The sequence below is a fragment of the Scomber japonicus genome, chromosome 17 (genome assembly GCF_027409825.1).
Source record: "Scomber japonicus isolate fScoJap1 chromosome 17, fScoJap1.pri, whole genome shotgun sequence".
Classification (NCBI taxonomy): Eukaryota; Metazoa; Chordata; class Actinopteri; order Scombriformes; family Scombridae; genus Scomber; species Scomber japonicus.
In genome coordinates this window covers 1,971,951-1,986,439 of record NC_070594.1, presented here as the reverse complement: position 1 = coordinate 1,986,439, position 14,489 = coordinate 1,971,951, and the positions used below count along the sequence as shown (strand labels likewise).

General features: G+C 38.1%; 1 protein-coding gene across 1 annotated transcript in view; it reads right to left on the bottom strand.

Moving 5' to 3' along the window:
* LOC128377460 (NACHT, LRR and PYD domains-containing protein 5-like) overlaps window positions 1–14,489 on the bottom strand; it is a 172,787-nt gene that overhangs the window by 75,206 nt on the left and 83,092 nt on the right. The window contains exons 9-11 of the mRNA XM_053337412.1: window positions 14,206–14,252; window positions 13,732–13,974; window positions 5,750–6,068 (exon numbers count right to left, since the gene is read on the bottom strand). Coding sequence (XP_053193387.1) covers window positions 5,750–6,068; window positions 13,732–13,974; window positions 14,206–14,252 — 609 coding nt within the window. The remainder of the gene's footprint in view (window positions 1–5,749; window positions 6,069–13,731; window positions 13,975–14,205; window positions 14,253–14,489) is intronic.

Sequence of the window (14,489 nt, the reverse complement as noted above, 5' to 3'; positions counted from 1 at the left end):
TTGTGTAACTGAGCGTTATACTTAAAGGTTGAATATGTAGAATATTTATTAAAAGCTTCTTTTTTTTTAAATAATACACCCACGGGGCGTTTTGAGGGGTACAGAATGAAAGTATTGCTTTTCCATTAAAAAAAGAATTTATTCTGGATTAATATTTATAAAAAATTTTGACAGGTTCGACAATGACGTTCTGACACGTTCTGTGTACACTGTACCAGCCAATTAGTGGCCGGAATTGCGGGTTGCCAGGGTTGTCTGTTGTTCCGGTGCAGCTACTGTAGGCTGGCACTGGGTGAAATGGAGTTGTAAACAAGCAGAGCCGTGTTGGACGTACTAAAACCAGCGTTTTTTGCTCTCAAGTACACCTTTTCATCACAACACTTCGAAGGTAAGACAGAATATCTGTTAGTCGCTGTAAATAAGTGGTTGTTTACCTTTGTATTCTTTGGCTGCTGGTTCACTGAGTTTTTAGCGCAATAATAGAGGTACTGTTGAACTCGCCAGGGTTTTAGCTTTCATATGAGATGCTATTTGTTTGTCTACCATGAAGTATCAAAACGGTAGCAATGGAAATGTGGAGAGTGGGTTGACTTTCTGACGCTTTTCGGATTTTGATATTTGATCATTAATATGCTTGGTGTTTGAGTTGTGTTTGGTGTGTGTAAAAATGACGTGCTTGTAGCGGAGTTTCTCCTGTTTAATTTGATGTGCAGTATGATTGTATTACTACATGATTAGGGCAGTGTTTTATGCCTTTTGCTGCAGATCGTCTCAGGGTCTCCCACTTGGGAGACCTTGGAGTTTAACAGGTTCCACTGCTACTCCAACTGCCATTACAATGTAATGTACCTCGGTGGTTTCAAGTTAGTTACAGCGAGGGTATGTTTGCTTCCTGTTTTCAAAATAAAAGCACCAATTCTATCTTTATGGTTTTCTTCATAATAAAAGGCAACGGGTGTTTTATTTTGTGAAAATGACCGGAAGTGCGTTACTCGCTACGGCTAACTTGAGTGGCTCCGAATTTGCAGGAACAAAACTTTAAGCAGATGTTATTTGGACACATTAGCGTCACATTGTGGATCTAAAGGGATACTTCCTCGCTTAAAAAGGTTAGACATGTGGATAAAGTGGTATATTTACAGAGTTAAAGCTAAAATAAAATCCGCTTCAGTCTGCTGATTTCAGCTCGGGTAGGAACGAAATGCATTATGGGTTATCGTGTAGTTTACTGACTGGTCTGCTCATGCCGATCAGTCTACAGAAACAAGCAATCATTTTGAGTTGGGAGCTAGCTAGCTAATCGATTACACACCACTCAAAGAAAGACTTCCAGTTGAATACTGGCTAACGTTAAATACTGTTGTAGAATTAATTGGTCAAAATTAGTCGTTACCCTGTATGATTCATCACTTGACATGGCACAGGCTGATCGATTGACATACGAACCTGGCAACCCGACTGCTGGAATAATTTTTGGTTGTTGCGACTACGATCTCGAGACACTAGATGATGGTGTTCTGCTCATTCTCCATATTCAACCTTTAAATAGATTATACAATTAAAACACAGAAGCTGCTTGCTTGAATAGGACGGCCACACATTATATTTTCTGATCACACATCATTTGCTGCGCATCCACATACACTCACTTCGGTTCTACTCCTTCAAAGTAAAATCACATCTTCGTGCTCAACCAGAATAAACATAAATTGACTTTAACCATATGTTTGTTATCTTAGCCCAGAATCACCATATCATCCTCAGCATTCAGACTTTAAAAAGACATTGCAAGAAACAGGGTCTGTTTCAGAGAAAAACCCAAACAATGTCAGAGAATATACAAGTTTAATTCACATAAATTTGAAGTAGTAGAACGGAAGTGTATGTCCTGTTCAAGCAGCGGAGCTTCTGTGTTTTTATTTTATAACCTATAATGCTCGGTTACACAAATTTCTTCTTATTGGTAAACCCCATAGACTGTATAAAAGAAATGGACGTAACATCCGTGATGTCACCCATTGGTTTGTGGACTGCTGCTCGGAAGCCAATAGTTTCGAATCTGGGAAGCTCCATCTTGAAAATTTCAGGTGCATGCTGCGAAAAATAAAAAACATGGATTCTACTTATATAGGCATGAGGCGGAGCCATGGACGGAGCGGGGAGGCTGCTATGGTTACGAGGGCTGGATCTCGAGGACATTGGTCAATCAACCTGTCAATCAGGACGTAGCCACGCCCTAATGCATACCCTGCTTTATCGTCACATATAAAATCAGGTAGGCCAAAATGTCCCAAATGAACATCATACTGCATTGAAGAAGGCTTTAAACTAGCGATTGAGACCATAAACACATTTTGAAAACGTTTACTGAGGTTAGAAATCAAGTGAGAAGTTGGTGAATTCCCCGCCTGGTTAAACCCAACTGAAAAGTACAATTAGATCAATGCACAAACAACTTCTCTCTAGTGTTATGAAGTGAAGTGACTGCTTGACAGAATAAAATACCTTTTTTCGAGTTTTTCACTCCTAAATTTGTGACTTTGATCTCTGAAATTCAGAGTTTTTTTTCTCGGAATATTACACCCCCCCCCCCCCCTCCAGGTCAGGTTTTTTTGGTTTACTGGTATGGCCCTAATACGCCATTGTAGTTCTACTCTTAGTCACAGTAAGAAATAAAAAAATAAAAGACGTCAATGCAGCTGTGGTCTCAACTGGTCTTCAGAAAAAATCCAAAGTCCAGCTTGTCTAAGACGAGTTAAGCCCGAGACCCTAAAGATGTGGTGTTGAGTACTAGAACACTAGTGGCTACCTGTCTGTTCTTACCTGGGAGTGTCCATCTCAGACAGAGGACACAGAGACATTGAGGAATCAGGCCACACTCCAAACCCAGCATACAGAGGTCCAGTGAATGTGGTGTTGAAGGTGTGGAGGTGGATCAGTGTGTCATAGGAGACTCTGTAGAAGGACAGAGTGCCAGCAGGATAGTCCACATACACTGCTACTCTGTTAGAGACAGAGGAGGGGGAGGAAATGGATGTTTGTCTCTTATCGTGCCAGACAGAGTAACCGTTTTCATCAGAGCAGGTCAGTCTCCAGGACTGATCGTTCTTTCCAAACACACAGTTTTCACTGACTCCTTTCCTTCTGATTCTTCTGTAAGTCACTGATATTTCAACTGTTCCTCTCCACTCGACCTCCCAGTAACAGCGACCAGTCAGACCATTTCGACACAGCAGCTGAGCCAAGGAGTCAAATCTGTCTGGATGATCAGGATATGACTGATACTCCTTCACATGTGTCACCTTCCTGTTGTTATCAGACAGTTTGAGGAGTCTGTGTGCTGTGTTTGTGTCCAGTGTGAGTTTACGGAGATCTGATGAAGAGAAGAAGAAACAACACAGCAGCAGTTTATCATCTGACACACCTGATGGATTTATTCTCTGTTTAACTTCTGATCTGTTGTTCATTTCTATAAAGTTTCATGATGACACATTTTGTCAGTAATGTTTTAATGAATAAATACCACAAAGACCAACTTTGTATTTAAAGAGAAACTGACTGTGTGCTGTTTAGTTGTCATGAATCAAATTCAATCCACACTTACACTTCTCCAGATCAGGTTTTAAACACTGCTCTCCATCATGGTCCACCCTGGAGGAAGAAACACAGTCAGAATGATTTTCTATCCAACATGAGTCCTAACTGCTGATCAACATGAAGCAGTGTTCCTCAGTTTGTCAGAGTGACACAGAAACAGGCTGAAACTCATCTGTCTAAACTGTCTCCTGGATTCTTTCTTCTTCAGAAGGAGCCAAAAGGAGCATTTTTACGTCTACAACTGAGACTGTCCACTAGTGTTGTAGTAAAGACCAAACCAATGTGAGACCATTCCTGTAATCATAATCATGTATTTCAACATTTACATTATTCCTCTGTTAAAAAGAAAAACATTATGTAGGAATGTCAGTCAAATACAGAAGTTCAGAGAAAGAAACTCAGAACTTCTGAGATTAAGGTCACAAATGTTTTTATTGTCAAGCAATCACTTCACTTTATAACACCAGAGAGATGTCGTTTGTGCATTGATCTAATTGTACTTTTGAGTTGGGTTTAACAACAAGAAGATATTTGTGTAACTGAGCGTTATACTTAAATAGGTTATAAAATTAAAAACACAGAAGCTGCTTGCTTGAATAGGACGGCCACACATTATATTTTCTGATCACACATCATTTGCTGCGCATCCACATACACTCACTTCGGTTCTACTCCTTCAAAGTAAAATCACATCTTCGTGCTCAACCAGAATAAACATAAATTGACTTTAACCATATGTTTGTTATCTTAGCCCAGAATCACCATATCATCCTCAGCATTCAGACTTTAAAAAGACATTGCAAGAAACAGGGTCTGTTTCAGAGAAAAACCCAAACAATGTCAGAGAATATACAAGTTTAATTCACATAAATTTGAAGTAGTAGAACGGAAGTGTATGTCCTGTTCAAGCAGCGGAGCTTCTGTGTTTTTATTTTATAACCTATTTAAGTATAATGCTCGGTTACACAAATTTCTTCTTATTGGTAAACCCCATAGACTGTATAAAAGAAACAGACGTAACATCCGTGATGTCACCCATTGGTTTGTGGACTGCTGCTCGGAAGCCAATAGTTTCTAATCTAGACAGCGCCATCTTGAAAATTCCAGGTGCATGCTGGGAAAAATAAAAAACATGGGCTGTGTCTCAAATGGCACACTTGCACACTTCAAGCACTATGTTTTAGGGCATAGTGCGTTCACACTGAAGAACAAGCGAAAACTCAGTGCTCTGAAAGTACCCGGATGGTGCACTAAAAACGGACAAAAAATCCAGTGTGAGATGATGGACACTACTCACACTAAACGGACGCCATTTTGCCTACGTAGCGGAAGGGGAGGGACTTTTTGCCCAGTTTTCTGATTTCAATTGGCGGCCAGCAGCGACATGCAAGCCCGTCACTTCCGCTAAGTGCAAAACGCCAGTGCTCCATTTCAGACAATACTTACCCACGACAGTGTGCACCACAGAGGTAAGTGCTCAGTGCGCACTACGCACTACAGTCTGGTGCACTCACGTAAGTGCTCCATTTGAGACACAGCCATGGACTCTACTTATATGGGCATGAGGCGGAGCCATGGACGGAGCGGGGAGGCTGCTATGGTTACGAGGGCTGGATCTCGAGGACATTGGTCAATCAACCTGTCAATCAGGACGTAGCCACGCCCTAATGCATACCCTGCTTTATTGTCACATATAAAATCAGGGAGGCCAAAATGTCCCAAATGAACATCATACTGCATTGAAGAAGGCTTTAAACTAGCGATTGAGACCATAAACACATTTTGAAAATGTTTACTGAGGTTAGAAATCAAGTGAGAAGTTGGTGAATTCCCCGCCTGGTTAAACCCAACTGAAAAGTACAATTAGATCAATGCACAAACGACTTCTCTCTAGTGTTATGAAGTGAAGTGACTGCCCCCCCCCCCCGGTCAGGTTTTTTTGGTTTACTGGTATGGCCCTAATACGCCATTGTAGTTTTACTCTCAGTCACAGTAAGAAATAAAAAAAAAAATAAGACGTCAATGCAGCTGTGGTCTCAACTGGTCTTCAGAAAAAATCCAAAGTCCAGCTTGTCTAAGACGAGTTAAGCCCGAGACCCTAAAAATGTGTTGTTGAGTACTAGAACACTAGTGGCTACCTGTCTGTTCTTACCTGAGAGTGTCCATCTCAGACAGAGGACACAGAGACATCGAGGAATCAGGCCAGACTCCAAATCCAGGATACAGAGGTTCAGTGAATGTGGTGTTGAAGGTGTGGAGGTGGATCAGTGTGTCATAGGAGACTCTGTAGAAGGACAGAGTGCCAGCAGGACAGTCCACAGACACTGCTACTCTGTTAGAGACAGAGGAGGAGGAGAAGGAGGAGGAGATGTATGTTTGTCTCTTATCGTGCCAGACAGAGTAACCGTCTTCATCAGAGCAGGTCAGTCTCCAGGACTGATCGTTCTTTCCAAACACACAGTTTTCACTGACTCCTTTCCTTCTGATTCTTCTGTAAGTCACTGATATTTCAACTTTCCCTTTCCACTCGACCTCCCAGTAACAGCGACCAGTCACAACATTTCTACACAGCAGCTGAACCAAGGTGTCAAATCTGTCTGGATGATCAGGATATGACCGATACTTCTTCACATGTGTCACCTTCCTGTTGTTGGCAGACAGTTTGAGGTTTCTGTGTACTGTGTTTGTGTCCAGTGTGAGTTCACAGAAATCTGATGAAGAGAAGAAGAAACAACACAGCAGCAGTTTATCATCTGACAATGAATAAATACCACAAAGACCAACTTTGTATTTAAAGAGAAACTGACTGTGTGCTGTTTAGTTGTCATGAGTCAAATTCAATCCACACTTACACTTCTTCAGACCAGGTTTTAACCACTGCTCTCCACCATGGTCCACCCTGGAGGAAGAAACACAGTCAGAATGATTTTCTATCCAACATGAGTCCTAACTGCTGTTCAACATGAAGCAGTGTTCCTCAGTTTGTCAGAGTGACACAGAAACAGGCTGAAACTCATCTGTCTCAACTGTCTGCTGGATTCTTTCACTGAAGTCTGAGAGGAAAAGACCTGAAGAAGAAGATGTGATGAACAAATATGTCCTCCCACATGATAAATCACTAGATTAAATATTGATCTCTGCATGTTGTCCTGAGGATAGAGCCAGTCATCACTTCAATATCAAAAGGAGACAAAAGGAGCATTTTTGAAGTGATCAGAGAATAAATGCAGCTATAAGACAGCAAAACATTTGACTGTAATTATTCCATGTGTTCATTCATTTGGTTTGAATATATAATAATAATAATAGTTGAAAGACACAATAAGAAGAAACAACCACAAGTTAGAAAGTTCTAAATAAAGTTCATGATACAAGTGAACTTCTTTATAATAAACAGTAAATACATCAATAATAAAATAACAGATGGACTCTGATGAGTTCAGGGACATCAGGAGATCATGAACATTTCACTAAACAATGTCCACTTACTAGTTTATATTATATTATTCTTAATTAAAAATTACATTCATATGGGGTGAGGGGCGTGGTTTTAAATTGGGTATAAAGCTATTTAGATAATAGAAAACAGTATGTGCACTTTTTTGGTAATATATGTGATTATATGAACATTGATTGTGGAGTCCCACAGAGCTCAGCCTTTTGGCCTAAACTTTTTAATTTATATGTTAACAATACTTGTGAAGTGTCAAAATCACTACAGTTTGTGTTGTTTGCAGATGACATGACTTTCTTTTGTTCAGGTGATGATTTAAAAAGTCTTGCAAAAGGTATAGAAAAGGAAATGGTTTGATGACAATAAGTTGTCTTTAAATTTGAACACAACTAATTTTATGATTTTTGGAGGCGGATATATCACTTCCTTTAGAAGGAGTTTCAATTAATAGAGTCAGAATTTAGGTTCTTAGGTGGAATCATTGATGATACATTGACATGGAAAGCTCATATAGCTCAGGTAAAATCAAAAGTGTGTCAGAATATTTTAGTTCTGAATAAGGCTAAGTACGTGTTAAATTATAAAGCAATGAGGATTTTATATTGCTCACTAATTTAGCCTTATTTAAGTTACTGTGCAGCAGTCTGGGGTAATACATACTCTACCAACATGAAACCTTGAGCAGTGAAGTTATTTATAATGTGGCTTATAGAGAACACACCAGCAGGTTATTTATTGAATCAACATGATTGAAACTTGATGATTTGGTTAAACTACAGACAGTCATGTTCAGGGCAAGATGACAGATAAAGATAAAGGATTACCACAGAATCTGCACAATTTGCGTATTTTTAGTTCTAATCATGAAGATCATCGCAGGACATTTAATTTTAAGCACCAATTTGCACGAACAACTTTAAAGCAGATATGTATTTCTGTTGCTGGGGTTAAGTTGATTGAATATATTTCAGTTTTAAAAACTGTTTAAAGAAAGAATGTTTGCATTGTATGAACTAGATAGTTAGGATTTATATTGTATGTAAAGTGTTGAGACAGATAATTTATTTATTTATTTTTTTCTTGTGATGTTAATGTTGTATTGAGAAACTGTAATTGGGCAGGGCATCCGTTTCAATTTATTTTGTCTTGAGTGAGGGGCAGGTAAATAAAGATATGTCTGTGTGTATGAACCATTCAAACCTTCCTACCATTCAATAACAGATAAATATAACATTCATTTCATCTAGTAGGTTTTTGATTGATTTGATTTTTTTGATTTGATTTTTTTTATTAACGTGTCTTGCACCAGAAGTGCCCAGCCCAAATGGGCTCACAAGACACTGAAACAAAAGAAGAAAAGAACAAATAATAACAAAAGAAAACCAGATAACGAGATAACGGGCACGATAGCAACTAAACATTTCAACTGTCCTGACGCTTTTTCCAGGCTTCGGTTACATATTTAGCCAACTTAAAAACATTAGAGTTAAACAACCAGTCCATTCTGTCATCATCAGCAAAGCACCTAAACAGTTCTGGGTTTTTAAACAGACATGTCAGTAAATAAAGGAGTTCTCAGTTCATTATACAAGGGACAGTATAAAAGACAGTGTGATTCATTTTCAACTTCATTGAGTTCACATAATTCACAAAACCTTTCATCTTCCAGGTTCAGGGGAAGGATTCCTGTTCTCAGCTGTGCTACTAAGGACCTTTGATTTCTTGATAAGTTTGCTTTAACATAAGGTTCAGGGCCATAATTATGCTTAATTTGAATATATGTTTGTAATTTGGGTTTTAATAAAATATCATTTAACCATTTTGTCTCAAATAAAGCAAATAGTTTCTCACTAAATGAACAAGTTAAATTATTACTGTACAAATACTGTAAACCAACCTCTTCAAATAAAGCAAATATTTCTTAAAACCATGGAGAGCCGTTGAATTCACTCCAAATAAAAACGTTCTTATTGACCCTGTCTTCTGACATATTAAGTAAACGATTCCATAATCTAATCATCTCTCTAATCTGTCATCTCATTTACGTCTTATAGAACCAGGAAGCCAGCCCAAATCGGAGCAAACTTATGAACACCTAAAAAGCAGCGAGCAGCTCTGTTCTCTATCTGCAGTTTTAGATTCCTTAAATCCCCTGTCTGTCTGACCTCTGACCGCTGAAGCATAATTTAATATGGGAGAAACACAAGCATCATAAAGTTGTGAATAGGTAGAATATCCAAGAGTTGTACATATCTTAAACTTACTAACCACAGACCCTAAAAAGTATGAATAATGACTTAACTCATTCAAGACTAACTTTAAAAAAGCATTATCCTTTAAACTTTATTATATTATATAGACTATAATCTATAATCTAATGATATTTAGTCCACTAAAACAATGTACATGACTCAATTATGACTAAATCTAAATTTACAGTTAAAATTAAATCTTAAATTTTACCTGAGAGTGTTCACCTCAGACAGAGGACACAGAGACATCGAGGAATCAGATCCGAACCCAAACCCAGCATACAGAGGTTCAGTGAATGTGGTGTTGAAGGTGTGGAGGTGGATCAGTGAGTCAGAGGAGACTCTGTAGAAGGACAGAGTGCCAGCAGGACAGTCCACATACACTGCTACTCTGTCAGAGACAGAGGAGGAGGAGGAGGAGGAGGAGGAGGAGGACGGGGAGGGCGGGGGGGAGGAGGAAGAGGAGCAGGGGATGAGTGTTTCTTTTTTATTATGACGGACAGAGTAGCCATCTTCATCAGAGCAAATCAGACTCCAGGACTGACTGTTCTCTCCAAACCTGCTGTCATCCCAGTTTCCTTTCCTGCTGATTCTTCTGTAACTCACTGATATACTAACTTTTCCTCTCCACTCGACCTCCCAGTAACAGCGACCAGTCAGAACATTACTACACAGCAGCTGATAGAAGTGATCAAATCTGTCTGGATGATCAGGATATGACTGACGCTCCTCCACATATGTCACCTTCCTGTTGTTATCAGACAGTTTGAGGTTTCTGTTCACTGTGTTTGTGTCCAGTGTGAGTTCACAGAAATCTGATGAAGAGAAGAAGAAACAACACAGCAGCAGTTTATCATCTGACACACCTGATGGATTTCTTCTCTGTTTAACTTCTGATCTGTTGTTCATTTCTATAAAGTTTCATGATGACACATTTTGTCAGTAATGTTTTAATGAATAAATACCACAAAGACCAACTTTGTATTTAAAGAGAAACTGACTGTGTGCTGTTTAGTTGTCATGAATCAAATTCAATCCACACTTACACTTCTCCAGACCAGGTTTTAACCTGTGCTCTCCACCATGGTCCACCCTGGAGGAAGAAACACAGTCAGAATGATTTTCTATCCAACATGAGTCCTAACTGCTGTTCAACATGAAGCAGTGTTCCTCAGTTTGTCAGAGTGACACAGAAACAGGCTGAAACTCATCTGTCTCAACTGTCTGCTGGATTCTTTCACTGAAGTCTGAGAGGAAAAGACCTGAAGAAGAAGATGTGATGAACAAATATGTCCTCCCACATGATAAATCACTAGATTAAATATTGATCTCTGCATGTTGTCCTGAGGATAGAGCCAGTCATCACTTCAATATCAAAAGGAGCATTTTTGAAGTGATCAGAGAATAAATGCAGCTATAAGACAGCAAAACATTTGACTGTAATTATTCCATGTGTTCATTCATTTGGTTTGAATATATAATAATAATAATAATAGTTGAAAGACACAATAAGAAGAAACAACCACAAGTTAGAAAGTTCTAAATAAAGTTCATGATACAAGTGAACTTCTTTATAATAAACAGTAAATACATCAATAATAAAATAACAGATGGACTCTGATGAGTTCAGGGACATCAGGAGATCATGAACATTTCACTAAACAATGTCCACTTACTAGTTTATATTATAATATTCTTAGTTAAAAATTACATTCATATGGGGTGAGGGCGTGGTTTTAAATTGGGTATAAAGCTATTTAGATAATAGAAAACAGTATGTGCACTTTTTTGGTAATATATGTGATTATATGAACATTGATTGTGGAGTCCCACAGGGTTCAGTCTTTTGGCCTAAACTTTTTAATTTATATGTTAACAATACTTGTGAAGTGTCAAAATCACTACAGTTTGTGTTGTTTGCAGATGACATGACTTTCTTTTGTTCAGGTGATGATTTAAAAAGTCTTGCAAAAGGTACAGAAAAGGAAATGGTTTGATGACAATAAGTTGTCTTTAAATTTGAACACAACTAATTTTATGATTTTTGGAGGCGGATATATCACTTCCTTTAGAAGGAATTTCAATGGATAGAGTCAGAATTTAGGTTCTTAGGTGGAATCATTGATGATACATTGACATGGAAAGCTCATATAGCTCAGGTAAAATCAAAAGTGTGTCAGAATATTTTAGTTCTGAATAAGGCTAAGTACGTGTTAAATTATAAAGCAATGAGAATTTTATATTGCTCACTAATTTAGCCTTATTTAAGTTACTGTGCAGCAGTCTGGGGTAATACATACTCTACCAACATGAAACCTTGAGCAGTGAAGTTATTTATAATGTGGCTTATAGAGAACACACCAGCAGGTTATTTATTGAATCAACATGATTGAAACTTGATGATTTGGTTAAACTACAGATAGTCATGTTCAGGGCAAGATGACAGATAAAGATAAAGGATTACCACAGAATCTGCACAATTTGTGTATTTTTAGTTCTAATCATGAAGATCATCGCAGGACATTTAATTTTAAGCACCAATTTGCACGAACAACTTTAAAGCAGATATGTATTTCTGTTGCTGGGGTTAAGTTGATTGAATATATTTCAGTTTTAAAAACTGTTTAAAGAAAGAATGTTTGCATTGTATGAACTAGATAGTTAGGATTTATATTGTATGTAAAGTGTTGAGACAGATAATTTATTTATTTATTTTTTTCTTGTGATGTTAATGTTGTATTGAGAAACTGTAATTGGGCAGGGCATCCGTTTCAATTTATTTTGTCTTGAGTGAGGGGCAGGTAAATAAAGATATGTCTGTGTGTATGAACCATTCAAACCTTCCTACCATTCAATAACAGATAAATATAACATTCATTTCATCTAGTAGGTTTTTGATTGATTTGATTTTTTTGATTTGATTTTTTTTATTAACGTGTCTTGCACCAGAAGTGCCCAGCCCAAATGGGCTCACAAGACACTGAAACAAAAGAAGAAAAGAACAAATAATAACAAAAGAAAACCAGATAACGAGATAACGGGCACGATAGCAACTAAACATTTCAACTGTCCTGACGCTTTTTCCAGGCTTCGGTTACATATTTAGCCAACTTAAAAACATTAGAGTTAAACAACCAGTCCATTCTGTCATCATCAGCAAAGCACCTAAACAGTTCTGGGTTTTTAAACAGACATGTCAGTAAATAAAGGAGTTCTCAGTTCATTATACAAGGGACAGTATAAAAGACAGTGTGATTCATTTTCAACTTCATTGAGTTCACATAATTCACAAAACCTTTCATCTTCCAGGTTCAGGGGAAGGATTCCTGTTCTCAGCTGTGCTACTAAGGACCTTTGATTTCTTGATAAGTTTGCTTTAACATAAGGTTCAGGGCCATAATTATGCTTAATTTGAATATATGTTTGTAATTTGGGTTTTAATAAAATATCATTTAACCATTTTGTCTCAAATAAAGCAAATAGTTTCTCACTAAATGAACAAGTTAAATTATTACTGTACAAATACTGTAAACCAACCTCTTCAAATAAAGCAAATATTTCTTAAAACCATGGAGAGCCGTTGAATTCACTCCAAATAAAAACGTTCTTATTGACCCTGTCTTCTGACATATTAAGTAAACGATTCCATAATCTAATCATCTCTCTAATCTGTCATCTCATTTACGTCTTATAGAACCAGGAAGCCAGCCCAAATCGGAGCAAACTTATGAACACCTAAAAAGCAGCGAGCAGCTCTGTTCTCTATCTGCAGTTTTAGATTCCTTAAATCCCCTGTCTGTCTGACCTCTGACCGCTGAAGCATAATTTAATATGGGAGAAACACAAGCATCATAAAGTTGTGAATAGGTAGAATATCCAAGAGTTGTACATATCTTAAACTTACTAACCACAGACCCTAAAAAGTATGAATAATGACTTAACTCATTCAAGACTAACTTTAAAAAAGCATTATCCTTTAAACTTTATTATATTATATAGACTATAATCTATAATCTAATGATATTTAGTCCACTAAAACAATGTACATGACTCAATTATGACTAAATCTAAATTTACAGTTAAAATTAAATCTTAAATTTTACCTGAGAGTGTTCACCTCAGACAGAGGACACAGAGACATCGAGGAATCAGATCCGAACCCAAACCCAGCATACAGAGGTTCAGTGAATGTGGTGTTGAAGGTGTGGAGGTGGATCAGTGTGTCAGAGGAGACTCTGTAGAAGGACAGAGTGCCAGCAGGACAGTCCACATACACTGCTACTCTGTCAGAGACAGAGGAGGAGGAGGAGGAGGAGGAGGAGGAGGAGATGGGTGTTCCTCTCCTATTGTGCCAGACAGAATAACCACCATGATCTAAGCAGATCAGACTCCAGGACTGATTGTTCTCTCCAAACCTGCTGTCATCACCGTTTCCTTTCCTGTTGATTCCTCTGTAACTCACTGATATACTAATTCCTCCTTTCCACTCGACCTCCCAGTAACAGCGACCAGTCAGACCATTACTACACATCAGCTGAACCCAGTGGTCAAATCTGTCTGGATGATCAGGATATGACTGATCCTCCTCCACACGTGTCACCTTCCTGTTGTTATCAGACAGTTTGAGGGCTCTGTTAACTGTGTTTGTGTCCAGTGTGAGTTCACAGAAATCTGATGAAGAGAAGAAGAAACAACACAGCAGCAGTTTATCATCTGACACACCTGATGGATTTATTCTTTGTTTAACTTCTGATCTGTTGTTCATTTCTATAAAGTTTCATGATGACACATTTTGTCAGTAATGTTTTAATGAATAAATACCACAAAGACCAACTTTGTATTTAAAGAGAAACTGACTGTGTGCTGTTTAGTTGTCATGAATCAAATTCAATCCACACTTACACTTCTGCAGATCAGGTTTTAACCACTGCTCTCCACCATGGTCCACCCTGGAGGAAGAAACACAGTCAGAATGATTTTCTATCCAACATGAGTCCTAACTGCTGTTCAACATGAAGCAGTGTTCCTCAGTTTGTCAGAGTGACACAGAAACAGGCTGAAACTCATCTGTCTCAACTGTCTGCTGGATTCTTTCACTGAAGTCTGAGAGGAAAAGACCTGAAGAAGAAGATGTGATGAACAAATATGTCCTCCCACATGATAAATCACTAGATTAAATATTGATC